The sequence below is a fragment of the Sus scrofa genome, chromosome 15 (assembly GCF_054392235.1).
Source record: "Sus scrofa isolate SSC_HxYL_T2T_F1_AM1 chromosome 15, Sscrofa_HxYL_maternal_Yorkshire_Landrace_v2.0, whole genome shotgun sequence".
Lineage (NCBI taxonomy): Eukaryota > Metazoa > Chordata > Mammalia > Artiodactyla > Suidae > Sus > Sus scrofa.
The window spans coordinates 22,865,741-22,881,687 of NC_139397.1; the positions used below are offsets into that span (position 1 = coordinate 22,865,741).

At 35.9% G+C, this 15,947-nt stretch overlaps 1 protein-coding gene across 20 annotated transcripts in view; it reads right to left on the reverse strand.

Annotated features, from left to right (window-relative positions):
- KYNU (kynureninase) overlaps positions 1-15,947 on the reverse strand; it is a 132,041-nt gene that overhangs the window by 42,000 nt on the left and 74,094 nt on the right. For all 20 annotated transcript variants that reach the window (XR_014829214.1, XR_014829215.1, XR_014829211.1 and 17 more), the window contains one exon: positions 127-225. Coding sequence is in view for 6 of the 20 variants with exons in the window: in XM_021075834.2 (XP_020931493.2) it covers positions 127-225 (99 nt within the window). In the remaining 14 variants the exon portion in view is untranslated. The remainder of the gene's footprint in view (positions 1-126; positions 226-15,947) is intronic.

The following is a 15,947-nucleotide window of genomic DNA, read 5'->3' on the forward strand; positions in this document are numbered from 1 at the left end:
GCCTGGGAACTTCCATGTGTCGCAGTGTGGCCATAAAAAACAATTGGCCACAGATCTAGGTTTTCATTTTTGTTAATATCAATGTGGAATAAAACGATATAAATATGTTAACGAAAGTGTTGATACCTTGTAGGAGCACCAGCAGGCAAAATCAACTCCCCAGTCATGTAAATAGAGTTCAACGTTTCCAACTGCATGTGCTAGATCAAAGCCAACAAAACAACCCTGGGGAAGAACATAATAATTTTTTTTGAATTTTCTTAATGATTCAAAATAGTAAGAACAAATATATTTAAGGAAATATTTGACAAACTGCTGTACAATAAATGGTTCACCCTTTGGTACAGTGACTAAGTGTGAACAACAAAATGCTGGGTATTCCCAAGACCCTTTCAGGTCAAAACAATTTTCGTACTATGAAGAAGGCATCCTTTGCCTTGCAATTTGCACTGGTAATGCAAAAGAAGTGATTGGTGAAATTACTGGCACCTTAGCACAAATCAAGGTAGTGGAACATTATACTGTTATTGTGTGTCAAAGCCATTCACATACAGCAGTGAAAAGTTAATTTCACTTATATATGTCTTTGATAGAAGTGTAAAAATAGTATGTTTATATTAAGTTTTACTACTTTAATTTTACTATTTTTAAGGTTTAGTGTGGGAATTATGCATAAAATATTTGTATCCTGAGGTAGAATGGTTGTCCCAAAGTAATGCATTTATGCAGTTTTTTGAGTTGCAAGCTGAATTAGCCACTTTAACTTCATAAAGAACCATTTTTTTCATGAAAGAGCAAGTTATAGACAAACAATAGTAATTCATTTGAAACCATTTAACAGAATATTTTGGGAAATGAAGTGAGTCTGTCACTTTAAGGAAAATAACTCATAGGACTTATTGCCATTGAAAAAAGAAGAGAAATTAGCATTTTGTAAAACTTGTATCCACATCTATGAATATGACCATTTACTAGTATTTAAAGGTATTTCTGATGAGTTTATAAGTAATCTATAATTTAAAAAATATATCATTAAACACATAAATACTTGGATAATATGCTTAACTTCATGAACCAATATTTTCCAAATGACCGTTGCTTATTTTTACATATTATGCAGTTAAAAGATCTATTCAAAGTGAAAAATCGAAATGGATATTAATGTTAGCAAAGCATAAGCAGATCAGTGATTTGGTTTCACATTTCACGTAACAACTCCCAAGAAGTTCTCGCTTGTCAAATTCTGGTGTGGTATCAAAGAATATTCACAATTAACTGAAAAAGCTGTTAAACTACTTCTGCTTTTTCTGACTACATATCTACACAGGGACTGATTTTATTCATATAGTTCACAAAGAAAAAAATCAAGGGTGGGGAGAGGGATAAATTTGAAGTATGGGATTAACATATATACACTATTATATATAAAATAGATAAACAAGAAGCACCTATTAAATAACACAGGGAACTATACTCACTATTTGATAATACACACACACATATATATATATAAAATCAAAACATTTATAACTAATACATTATAAATCAACTATATTTCAATAAAAAAGTTAAGATGTGGTATATATACACAATGGAATACTACTCAGCTATAAAAAAGATGACATAATGCCATTTGCAGCAACATGGATGGAACTAGAGAATCTCATACTGAGTGAAATGAGCCAGAAAGACAAAGACAAATACCATATGATATCACTTATAACTGGAATCTAATATCCAGCACAAATGAACATCTCCTCAGAAAAGAAAATCATGGACTTGGAGAAGAGACTTGTGGTTGCCTGATGGGAGGGGGAGGGAGTGGGAGGGATCGGGAGCTTGGGCTTATCAGACATAGCCTAGAATAGATTTACAAGGAGATCCTGCTGAATAGCATTGAGAACTATGTCTAGATACTCATGTTGCAACAGAAGAAAGGGTGGGGAAAAAACTGTAATTGTAATGTATACATGTAAGGATAACCTGACCCCCTTGCTGTACAGTGGGAAAATTAAAAAAAAAAAAAAAAAGTTAAGAAAAAACAAGATTGAATGCAGAGAATATATGAAAGCAGCTGCCTTCTATTAAGCGAAACAGTAAAGATCTGTGTCTGTGTATTTGTGTATATATATATATATATATATGTAAAAACTGCCAACTAGAAAACATTCCTTTTTTGTTTTTTTAGAAACTATTGTTTTGCTTCCTAACAGTCTATTATTTATGTTAATGTAATGGGTTTATTACTTTTTTCCTAAAATAAATAAATAAATGTATTTTAAAATCCTGTTTTAACTACAAATACAGTAAATGGAGATATTTATAAACAATATTAAAACCTCTTTGAGGATCTCAATGATTTTTAAGAGTGAAAAATTTGCATTACTAAAGAGTTTGAGAACTACTGTTTGAGTATAATAACCTGAAGGAGTTAATAAAATCTTAAGTTTATTATTTAATCACACATCATGTCTACATTTAATTCAATCAGTACCACATGCTGTGGTAAATTGACTTAGAGATTCTGATTCTTTGTCTTTTCCGGTATTCATGTCTTCTGAGATATAACATTTCAGTTCCTTCACTGTGGACAGAATGCAGTTTTCTGCCACTGGGATTTGATTTGAGCAGTGGAACATTAGTACATGTAATGCAGTCTCCAAATCACTTGAGTGATTAAGCTTGCTCTCTCTTGCCCACTGCCACGTCTATGAGGAGGACTTGCTTGGGTCAACCTGCTGACCCAGATGGAAGATGAAAAAATTGCAAATGGGAGTCATCCTCCCTTGGGCTCAGCCTGGATCAGCTACTCTCCCCACTTCCCCTTAATGGTCAAGATGCATGAGTGCCCTCAGTTAAGTTTAATAGGATCCCTACCACCAAGGCTCACCTAGATCAGCTGACAAAGGTAATCCATAAAAATGATATTTTTTTAATTCTGTACTGGGTTCTTCCTAAACATTGTCTTGAGACACTAACAGTGTCTTACTCTCTGTATCTACTTTATCTCAGTTACTTACTTGTATTGTCTCAAATGTTCTTTACGTCTTCATGCAGAATTCAGTATTTTAGAAACTGAGCCTCTCTTTCCACTAAGTTCCCAGAACAATATGGAGTAGGTGTTTTGTTGTTTTGTTCTTCATGTTTTATATGTATCTTCAGTTGACAAATAGCCTCACAATTATTACTGTATAAAAAACTAAAAATTACAGGAGTTCCCGTCGTGGCTCAGCGGTTAAGGAACCCAACTAGGATCCATGAGGATGCAGGTTCGATCCCTGGCCACGCTCAGTGGGTTAAGAATCCATCATTGCCATGAGCTGTGGTGTAGGTCACAGATGTGGCTCGGATCCCGCGTTGCTGTGGCTGTGGAATAGGTCAGCAGCTGTAGCTCCGATTTGACCCCTAGCCTGGGAACTTCCATATGCTGTGGGTGTGGCCCTAAAAAGCAAAAAAGAAAAATTAAAATAAAAAATCGCCATGGAAGCTAAGGCCTAATTTCTTATTCCAGTTGTTCCCTTCTGTTTCTATTTGAGACATTAGAAATTAAATTCCAGTATCTCAAAAAGATAAATAAATAAAAAGGTCTACATTATTTACATACAGTATGGAAAATAAAGGCTACATTTTGGCTAAGTTAGATTGCTTTTACCAGCATTATTTACATTGTAAATGTTAGGAGAAAAATATTATCCAAATTTTACTCGTGGTAATTTTCTAATTTAATGGCTTACCATCAAGCCCATATATCTTTCTGCATATCAAAATGTGAAAACATTAAGCTAGAGACGATAGGGATTCTTTCTCTATAAGATGTGTTAAGATAACTATACATGAACATGAATTTTTAAAAAAATGATCATTAAATGATAGTTCACTTTGCACATGTCTTCTGAATTCTGTTGTTAGCTTATTAAGAGCATACATAATCACATTCTAAAAACTGAAGACATCCTGCAACTTTGAAGAAATACATCTATAGATTGAGGTTTTTGAGGTAAATGATTTCAGAGGGACCAATTTTATATTGCTCTAACACCTCTTAAGAATAAATAATCCCAACAGCTATTACAGGTATTTTCCTGAGAATAGAGGGATGTGAACTATGACCTGTTTTTAATGATTGAAGTTATACTTGATCACAACCAGTTTCATCCAGTCTTATTTGTTTAAATAGTGTCTGTGGCTGCTTTTGCAAGCACAAGTGAATCATTGCAACAGAGATCACATAAATGAAAAAGTCTAAAGTATTTACTAATTTTCCCATTACGAAAAACACTGTCTGACCTCTAACCTATAGCATTGATTACCATAGCAGAAACAGTATATTGGAGACTCGGTTAATTAGAAACCTTACTCATTTTAATGTGGTCACAATTAGAATTTGATAAAATAAAAGGTGCTTACAGGTGTTTTGTTTCTCAAACACAAAAAATGAGCAACACATTTTGTAAAAATTATGATAGATCCTTTATGCTATGTAAGTTTTTGGAGCAACTGGAAGGAAAATACAATTAATCTCTATCAAGATTTAGAGGTTATTAAAACCTAGGTATGCAAACTAATATTTAGGTTCAGTAAATATATACAGATACACACACAAATTGAATTTTAAGATGCACTTTTAATACTGAAACTAAGTTTTGGGGAAAATGGTTCTGAACTTAAAATTCTGTTTTTTCTCACCAACACTTCTATTTAAAGTGATTTTTTTAACCACGAGATATTTACAAGTTAACTTTTTATAGGCAGGTTTTTACAACTTAACTTTTCTTAGAAAACTCAAGGACTAAAAAGGCCACACTTTTATTTTATCATCAGTTATTTATAAAGAATGGCACAATGAAGAAACCATGAAACTTCACTTACTTCATCCTGTTATTAAAAGCCCTGTGGTCACATCTGTGGCACCATATGAAAAAATCACCTGCGGCTCAAACAATACGTTTTAATGGAGGTACAATTTTTTCCGCATGGATGGCAGAGAACATAAATTATTAAAATGTAACTGTTTTGAGAAAATGACCTTAAGATACAAACTTGAATGAGATCACAAAGTGATTTTATAAAAGTTTCACTAGATGGCAGCATCTTAAAAACAAAACAATTGTGTGTGTGTGTGTATCTGTGTCACTTTGCTGTACAGTAGAAATTGACAGGACATTGTAAACTCACTATAATGGAAAAAACAAAAATCATTTAAAAAAACCCAAAACTATTAGTTCTCCAAAACCTCTGTATAGCCATCAGTTTTTTCATTATTTTACCAATAAAAATAGGTAAAACAGTATGAGTATGTGAAAACATAAACTGCATGCTTGAGTGCACACTTTATGCAATTTAAAAAATAGAAGTAAAATATTTTTGAACAGATTTTTATTAAAATTAACCACAGTTTTGAACGCTTTTATTGATAAAACTACATACAAGCATAGCACCTTGTCACCCACCTCTTATACTCAATCCCCAAACTATGGCAGCAGTTTTCCAACCTTTCTGACTACTTCTAGCCTACCTTCTTCCAATGAACTTTCTAAATCGTACATTTGATTATGAACTGTGCCCCTTCAAAGATCCTTCCATTAACTTCAGAATGTAACTAATTTTCCTAGGCATGACTTTTACACACCTTTATGATCTAGTTCTTTATGGCTTTCCTGTCTCAGGTGCCCTACACCCAACTCCTCTATTTACATAAACCTCATTTGCCTGGTAGCTCATATTTTGATCACAAGATTACTTCCTTGGGAAGATTCCAAACTCTCTGTTTTCTTTCTCACCTTATAGCCCTGGTTGCATAAATTTCCTGTAGCAATGTTTCAGTTTACTGTCCTCTACTATTACATAATATGAACTCAATGTTGAATAAATGAATGAATGAACAAATAATGAAGTCATGCAATTGTCAATAAATACTCTGTAAACTGAAGTTAAATGGTGAAAGAGTATTATTTGAGATCCTTTATTTCTGTTGCATTATTGCATAAACAGTTTATTCAGACTTGGCATCTTTTGAAATGAAGTTCCTTGAACAGTCAATAATAGTTTAAAATATATTTAAAATCCCTTTCAATAAAACAAGGAATGCCCTGTGTTTTTGTCTTTGCCATATGCCCTAGCACAATACTGAAAATGTTTCTAACCAGTGGAATAATAGTATACATAGGGCTGTGCTGAGCTTTTCAGGTGAAGCGCTAGCTCACTATCTTCTCAAATTTAGTTCATCTTTTGTTAATTAAAATGAAACATGGAATATTACAGCTTAATTTTTTCCCTTGTAGCACTGCAGTCCTGATAACTTTATATATTCACATTATAACACAATGGCTTTTTTAAAAATTATTTCCCCAATACATTTTTTTTCTACGGTACAGCATGGTGACCCAGCAACACATACATGTATACATTCTTTTTTCTCACATTGTCATGCTCCATCATAAGTGACTAGACATAGTTCCCAGTGCTACACAGCAGGATCTCATTGCTAATCCATTCCAAAGGCAATAGTCTACATCCATTAACTCCAAGCTCCCAATACCCCACTCCCTCCCCCTCCCCCTTGGCAACTACAAGTCTATTCTCCAAGTCCATGATTTTCTTTTCTGAGGAAAGGTTCATTTGTGCCTTACAGTAGATTCCAGGTATAAGTGATATCATATGGCATTTGTATTTCTCTTTCTGACTTACTTCACTCAGTGTGAGAATCTCTAGTTCCATCCATGTTGCTGCAAATGGCATTATTTCATTCTTTTTTTAAGGCTGAGTAGTATTCCATTGTGTATATATACCACATCTTCCTAATCCAATTGTCTGTCAATAGACATTTGGGTTGTTTCCATGTCTTGGCTATTGTGAGTAGTGCTCCAATGAACATCTGAGTGCATGTGTGGTTTTTAAGGAAAGTTTTGTCTGGATATAAGCCCAAGAGTGGGATTGCTGGGTCAGGTGGTAGTTCTGTGTATAGAATTCTAAGACACCTCCATACTGTTCTCCATAGTGTTTGTAACAATTTATATTCCCACTAACAGTGTAGGAGGGTTCCCTTTTCTCCACATCCCCTCCAGCATTTGTTATTTGTGGACTTATTATTGATGGCCATTCTGACTGGAGTGAGTTGGTATCTCGTGGTAGTTTTGATTTGCATTTCTTTAATAATGAGTGATGTTGAGCATTTTTCCCTGTGCTTGTTGGCCATCTATACATCTTCCTTGGAAAAATGTCTATTCAAGTCTTTTGCCCATTTTTCCATTGGTTGATTGGCTTTTTTGCTGTTGAGTTGTGTAAGTTGCTTATATATTCTAGAGATTAAGCCCTTGTCCATTGCATCATTTGAAACTATTTTCTCCCATTCTGTAAGTTGTCTTTTTGTTTTCTTTTGGGTTTCCTTTGCTGTGCAGAAGCTTGTCAGTTTGATTAGCTCCTATTGGTTTATTTTTGCTTTTATTTCTCTTGCTTTGGGAGACCGACCTGAGAAACTTTGGCTTCCCCAAATTCGCAGAAAAAGAAAAACACAAGTACAATGAAGAAGCTCAGAAACTATTCCTAGTTAAAGCAACAGGAGAATTCACCTAAAGCAATCTACAATGAAACCGATTTCTGCAGTCTGAGAGACATTGAGTTCAAAAGGGAGATGGTAAAAATACTGAAGGAATTAAGAGAGGATATGAACAGTAATGCAGATTCCCTCAGAAAGGAGCTAGAAAATATAAGGAAGAGCTAAAATAAACTAGAAAATTCATTTGCAGAGATACAAAGTGAACTAAGGGCAATAAAGACCTGAATGAATAATGCAGAGGAACGAATTAGTGACATGGAAGATAAAATAATGGAAATCAGCCAATCAGGACAGCAGACAGAAAACCCAATGAAAAAACATGAAAGCAATAGAAGAGACCTATGGGATAATATAAAGCATCCCAATCTATGCATAATAGGAATCCCAGAAGGAGAAGAAAAAGAAAAGGGGATTGAAAATATATTTGAAGAAATTATGGCTGAAAACTTTCCAAATCTAAAGGATACTGTTATCAAGAAACAGGAAGCACAGAGGGCCCCAAACAAGCTGAACCCAAACAGGCCCACACCAAGACATATTATAACAAAAATGGTAAAAGTTAAGATAAAGAGAGGATTCTAAAGGCAGCAAGAGAAAGGCAAAGTGTTAATTATAAGGGAACCCCCATAAGGCTATCAGCTGATTTCTCCACAGAAACACTACAGGCCAGAAAGGGGTGGCAAGATACATTTAAAGTGCTAAAAAAAAAATATGCAACCTGGAATACTCTATCCAGCAAGAATATCGTTTAAAATAGAAGGGGAAATAAAAAATTTCTCCAACAAACAAAAGCTGAAAGAGTACAGCAGTACAAAACCCATTCTAAAAGAAATATTGAAAGGGCTTCTTTAAAAAAAGAAAAAAAAAATGAAGAGCTAGGATGGAGGAAACCACAATTGGAAAGCAGTCACTCAAATAAGCCAGCATACGGATTGAAACATGAAGCTGTTTAAAACAAAACAAAACAAACCAAAAAAAGGAAGACATCAAAATCATACAACGTGGGTAAGGGAAATAAGAAAAAATAGATTCCTTTTTTCATTTAATGATGTGTTTGAGCCTATATGATTATCAGGTTAAAGTAAGCAGATATAGGAAGGGGTTAACATACTTAAAAAAACAGGGCAACTACAAATCAAAACTGAACATTACATTCACAAAAAAAAAAAAGTACTCAAGTATAAAATAAAGGGAGACCATCCAACCAAAAAAAGAAAAGAAGAAGGGAGAAACATAGAGTCGACTGGAAAACAAGGCTTACAATGGCAATGAATAAATATCTATCAATAGTCACCTTAAATGTCAATGGACTGAACGCTCCAATCAAAAGACACAGAGTGGCAGATTGGATAAAAAAAGCAAAGACCTTGTATCTGCTGTCTACAAGAAACTCACCTTAGGGCAAAGGATACATATATAGATTGAAAGTGAGGGGATGGGAAAAGATATTTCACGCCAATGGACAAGACAGGAAAGCAGGAGTTGCAATACTCATATCAGACAAAATAGACTTTAAAACGGAGGCCATAAAGACAGAAAAAGAAGGACACTATTCAATGGTTAAAGGATCCATTCAAGAAGAGGATATTATAATCATCGTCTATGCCTCTAATATAGGAGCACCTAGATACCTCCAACAAATACTAACAGACATAAAAGGAGAAATTGATGGGAATACAATCATAGTAGGAGACTTTAACATCACCTTTAAATCAATGGACAGATCCTCTAGACAGAAAATCAATAAAGCAACAGAGATCCTAAAGGAAACAATAGAAAAGTTAGACCTAATCGACATTTTCAGGACATTACATCCAAAAAAGTCAGAATACACATTTTTCTCAAGTGCACATGGACCATTCTCAAGAATTGATCACATATTGGGGCACAAAGCTAACCTCAGCAAATTTAAGAGTATAAATTATTTCACATTGGCTTTTACTGATTGTATAGTTTGTTATTTCTTTACCAAAAAAAAACCCTAAAATCTATAAATTATGTAGACTATCAATATGTAGCAAATTTGTTGTGAAAGGGTTAATTATATAAGATAGTTGTGGCTATACACAGAACTGAAAGCCAGCTCATATGCGTTTGTATATTCATGTAATTGTTAAAATAATAAACTACTTAAGATAGGTAAAATGTCTTTGAGACACTTGAAAACCACCCATGTTGCTTGGGAAGTACTTGCAAAAGATACTTGCCACATAGCTTGTGGTCATTCATACATACCAGCATTTGCATTTTTCCAGCTCAGTGCAGGTCTAGACTTTATTGGATTCCCTTGGCAGTGGCATTAGCATCATGGCAGGTAGATTACTGGTGCCTACAAGTCCCTTCAAGGCTACTAATGGGTATTAGTAGTAGGACTGTGACCTCTCCTGGCTGTTGATGGGAACTACAACTTCCTCACCATGCCAATCAAATCTAGTATCACTCCTGGTTTGATTTGAAGTCATAGGAAACAACTGAATAACTACATTACTCTTTTTTCATAAACTTATTAGAAAGAAAAACTGATGGGAAAATTTGAAGAGAGTGAATAAAAATATCATTGGAGGAGTTCCCGTCGTGGCGCAGTGGTTAACGAATCCGACTAAGAACCATGAGGTTGCGGGTTCGGTCCCTGCCCTTGCTCGATGGGTTAACGATTCGGCGTTGCCGTGAGCTGTGGTGTAGGTTGCAGACGCGGCTCGGATCCCGCGTTGCTGTGGCTCTGGCGTAGGCCGGTGGCTACAGCTCCGATTGGACCCCTAGCCTGGGAACCTCCATATGCCGCGGGAGCGGCCCAAGAAATAGCAACAATAACAACAACAACAAGACAAAAGACAAAAAAAAAAAAAAATATATCATTGGAGTGTGTGCGTGCGTGCATGTATGTGCGCATGTGCTGTTCAATTCTATGTAGACAGTATGGACAAATTGTGGATTAACAATTAGCAGATTGGTTAGTTAGCTTTGATCTTGAGATTTCCTGAAGAAGCTCATTAAAGAGGTGTTGATTTATACTGGGGGTGAGAATGAAGAAGAGGTAGATAAAGGTGGTAGGGTTTTTGCTATAGTCTTGAAGCATTAAACTTTCTAAAATTCATTTAATTGCTTTGATTCAAAAGAATGCGTGCTGGGAGAGGGGTTAATTGGGGGTTGGAATTGACATATACACACTATTATATATACAATAAGTAACGACCTACTGTATAGTACAGGGTATCCTTTTCAATACTGTGTAATAACCTATATGGGAAAATAATCTGAAAAGGAATGGATATGTAATATATATAACTGATTTACTTTGCTGTACACCTGAAAACTAACACAACTTTGTAAGTCAACTATACTCCAATAAGATTTATTTTAAAAAATGATGCAGTTGCTGAATTAAAAAGAAAATACCCAGTAAAGAACTCTATAAGAGGGACCCTACCATTTATGTAAATATAGTATATCATTTCAGAGAGAATTTTTGTTTTGAAAGTCTTTCCCTTCATACAGCCTAAATTTATTATGATCTTCAAATATCTGTCTCACTTATTATCTATTCATCCAACTCTGGTTGTAATTAAGAACTATACATTATTTCTTGTGTTTATTCTGTACTTAAAGTCAATACATAATTTGTATCACAATTTCCATCCCCAAATTATTTAATACAGCTACCTACTATATTTTGAAGTGGTATATAGTAAGCCTTCACTTATTTATCCCAATAGTTTGATGAGAATAACTGTTCCTCACTATTAAAACATTAAAGCAATACAAAATGAGAATAAACACACAGGTTAAAAAGGACACAACATAATCTTCCAAGTGGAGCTGGAGGTAATATTTTAGATATTAAGTAGCTTAGCAACTGAAATCAAAGCTTAAAATTTTCTTTTGGGCAGAACCTGAATGTTACACAAAGTTATTTTAATTCTGAAGCTCTTATAGGTAATATATAGACCAGAAAAATACACACAATATTCCATCCAACAACAAAACCACATGATGACTCTAAACACTCATATTGAAGGTTAGCAGCAAACAGGAACAGAAATAAGAAATTCAGAGGGTTCAAGATTTTACCCTCAATCTTATGATGAATTACTCTAAGATCAATGCCTAATAATTTCAAATGTATTTTCTAACAAAATAATTTTTTTAAATTTTTTTGCCTGTTTATCTGTCATATTTTCTTTTTTTATTATTCAAATGAATTTATCACACCTGTAGTTATATAATGGTCATAACAATCCAGTTTCACAGGATTTCCATCCCATAACCCAAGCATATCTCCCCACCCCCCAAACTGTCTCCTCCGGAGACCATAAGTTTTTCAATGTCTGTGAGTCAGCATCTGTTCTGCAAAGAAGTTCAATCTGTCCTTTTTTCAGATTCCACATGTCAGTGAAAGCATTGGATGTTGGAGTCTCATTGTATGGCTGACTTTACTTAGCATGATAGTTTCTAGGTCCATCCGTGTTGCTACAAATGCTGGTATTTCGTTCTTTTTGATGGCTGAGTAATATTCCATTGTGTATATGTACCACCTCTTCTGGATCCACTCCTCTGTCAATGGACATTTAGATTGTTTCCATGTCTTGGCTGTTGTAAATAGTGCTGCAATGAACATTGGAGTACATGTGTCTTTGCGAGTCATGGTTTTCTCTGGGTAGATGCCCAGGAGTGGGATTGCTGGATCAAATGGAAGTTCTATTTTTAGTTTTCTGAGGAATCTCCATACTGCTTTCCACAGTGGCTGCACCAATTTACACTCCCACCAACAGTGTACTAGGGTTCCTTTTTCTCCACACCCTCTCCAGCACTTATTGTTTATAGCCTTTTGGATGATGGCCATTCTGGCTGGTGTAAGGTGGTCCCTCCTAGTGGTTTCGATTTGCATCTCTCTAATAATGAGTGATGTTGGACATCCTTTCATGTGTTTCTCGGCCATTTGTATGTCTTCTTTGGAAAACTATCTGTTTAGATTTTCTGCCCATTTTTTGGATGGGGTTGTGTGTTTTTTTGGTATGGAGCTGTAGAAGGTGTTTATAAATTTTGGAGGTGAATCCCTTGTCCGTCGATTCACTTGCAAAGATTTTCTCCCATTCTGTGGGTTGTCTTTTTGTGTTATTCAGGGTTTCCTTTGCTGTGCAGAAACTTTGAAGTTTAATTAGGTCCCATTTGTTTATTTTTCTTTTTATTGCCAATACTCTGATAGGTGGATCTGAGAAGATGTTGCTGTCGTTTATGTCAGAGAGAGTTTGGCCTATGTTTTCCTCTAAGAGTTTGATAGTGTCTGGTCTTATACCTAGGTCTTTCATCCATTTGGAGTTGGTTTTTGTGTATGGTGTTAGGGAGTGTTCTAATTTCATTCTTTTCCATGTGGCTGTCCAGTGTTCCCAGCACCACTTATTGAACAAGCTGTCCTTTCTCCATTGTATAGTCTTGCCTCCTTTGTCATAGATGAGTTGGCTGTAGGTGCGTGGGTGTAATTCTGGGCTTTCTGTCCTGTTCCACTGATCTGTATGTCTGTCTTTGTGCCAGTACCATATGGTTCTGATGACTGTTGGTTTGTAGTGTAGTCTGAAGTCCTGGAGCCTGATTCCTCCAGCTCCATTTTTCTTTTTCAGGATGTCTTTGGCTAGTCTGGGTCTTTTGGGCTTCCAAACAAACTTTAAACTATTTTGTTCGAGTTCTGTGAAAAATGTCCTTGGTAGTTTGATAGGGATTGCATTGAATCTGTAGATTGCCTTAGGTAGTATAGTCATGTTGATAACATTAACTCTTCCAACCCATGAGCATGGTGTATCTTTCCATCTATTTGTGTCATCTTTGATTTCTTTCATCAGTGGCTTGCAGTTGTCAGAGTACCGGTCTTTTGTCTCTTTAGGTAGGTTTACTCCTAGGTATTTTATGCTTTTGGATGCGATGGTAAACGGGATTGCTTCCCTAATTTCCTTTTCTGCTCTCTCATTGTTAGTGTATAGAAATGCCGTGGATTTCTGTGTATTGATTTGTATCCTGCGACTTTGCCAAATTCGTGGATGAGCTCTAACAGTTTTCTGCTAGAGTCTTTAGGATTCTCTAGGTGTAGTATCATGTCATCGGCAAATAGGGATAGTTTTACTTCTTCCTTTCCAATTTGGATTCCTTTTATTTCTTTTACTTCTCTGATTGCCGTGGCTAGGACTTCCAAAATTATGTTGAAGAGTACTGGCATAGAAGAGTAGTGGCGAGAGCGGATATCCTTGTTTTGTTCCTGATCTCAGCGGGAATTCTTTCAGCTTTTCACCATTGAGAATGATGTTCACTGTGGGTTTGTCATATATGGCCTTTATCATGTTGAAGAAGGTTCCCACGATGCCCACTTTCTGAAGGGTTTTTTATCAGAAATGGGTGTTGGATTTTGTCAAAGTCTTTTTCTGCATCTATTGAGAGGATCATATGGTTTTTATTCTTCATTTTTTTAATGTGGTACATCACACTGATGGATTTGTGGATATTGAAGAGCCCTTGCATCCCTGGGATAAATCCCACTTGATCATGATGTACAATCCTTTTAATGTATTGTTGGATGCGGTTTGGTAGTATTTTGTTGAGGATTTTTGCATCGATGTTCATCAGTGATATTGGCCTGTAGTTTTCTTTTTTTGTGGAATCTTTGTCTGGTTTTGGTACCAGGGTGATGGTGGCCTTATATATTGTGGTGAAGCTAGTTTCGGTGCATAGATATTTAAAATTGTTTTATCTTCTTCTTGGATATATCCGTTTATCATTATGTAATGTCGTTCTTGTCCCTTAAAATATTCTTCATTTTAAAGTCTATTTTGTCTGATATGAGCATTGCTACTCCAGCTTTCTTTTGATCCCCATTTGCATGAAATATTTTCTTCCATCCTCTCACTTTCAATTTGTATGTGTCCCTAGAAGTGAAGTGGATCTCTTGAAGACAGCACATATATGGGTCTTCTTTTTGTATCCATTCAGCCAGTCTATATGTTTTGGTTGGGGCATTTAGTCCATTAATATTTAAGGTAATTATTGATAAGTATGTTCTTATTGCCATTTTATTAATCGCTTTGGATTTGTTTTTATTGCTCTTTTTCCTTTCCTTCTTCTCTTGTTCATATCTGGCTATAGAAGTTCCTTTAGTATTTGTTGTAAGGCTGGTTTAGTGTTGCTGAATTCTCTCAGCTTTTGCTTATCTGTGAAGGTTTTGATTTCTCCTTCAAATCTGAATGAGAGTCTTGCTGGGTAGTAATCTTGGTTGGAGGTTTTTTCTCCTTTCATCATGTTAAGTATATCATGCCACTCCCTTCTGGCCTGCAGAGTTTCTGTTGGAAAATCTGCCAATAACCTTATCAGGGTTCCCTTGTATGTTATTTGTTTCTTTTCCCTAGCTGCTTTCAAGATTTTCTCTTTGTCTTTAATTTTGGTCAGTTTGATTAATATGTGTCTTGGGGTGTTCCTCCTTGGGTTTATTTTATATGGTACTCATTGTGCTTCCTGGATTTGAGTGAGTGATTCCTTCCCCATGTTAGGGAAGTTTTTGGCTATTATCTCCTGGAATATTTTTTCTGTCCCCATCTCTCTCTCTTCTCCTTCTGGCATCCCTATAATACGGATGTTGGTACGTTTAACATTGTCCCAGAGTTCTCTGAGACTCTCTTCATTTGTTTTCAATCTTTTTTCTCTTTTCTGTTCTGCATCTGTAATTCCTACTAATCTGTCCTCCACCTTGCTTATTCCTTCTTCTGCCTCCTGTATTCTGCTGTTAGCTGCCTCTAGTGAATTTTTTATTTCAGTTATTGTATATTGCATCACTTCTTGTTTAAGTTTTATATCTTATATCTCTTTGCTGAGTGTTTCTTGTAAGTTATCCATCTTTGCCTCCAGTTTATTTCCAATGTCTTGCATCATCTTCAGCATCAACAGTCTAAAGTCTTTTTCCTGGAGGCTGAGAATCTCCTCATTGCTTAGCTGACTTTCTGGGGTTTTTCCTTTCTCTCTCATCTGAGTTATAGTTCTCTGTCTTTTCATTTTTATAGGTTTTTGGTGTGGTGAACTTTTTACAGATAATATAGTTTTAGCCTTTCTTACTTCTGGTGTCTGCCCCCCATGTGGCTGAAGTCAGTATGGGGGCTTGCTGTAGGCTTCCTGATGAGAGGGGCTGATGCCTGCCCACTGGTAGGTGGAGCTCATTCTAATCCCTCTGGTGGGTGGGGCTTAGTCTCTGGATGGGATCAGAGGCAGCTGTGTGCCTGAGGGTCTTTAGGTAGCCTGTTTACTGAGGGGTGGGGCTGTGATCCCACCTGGCTTATTGTTTGCCCTGGGGTTTCTCAGTGCTGGCTGATGGGTGGGGCCAGATTTTCCCAAAATGGCCACCTCCAGAGAAAGGCACACTGCT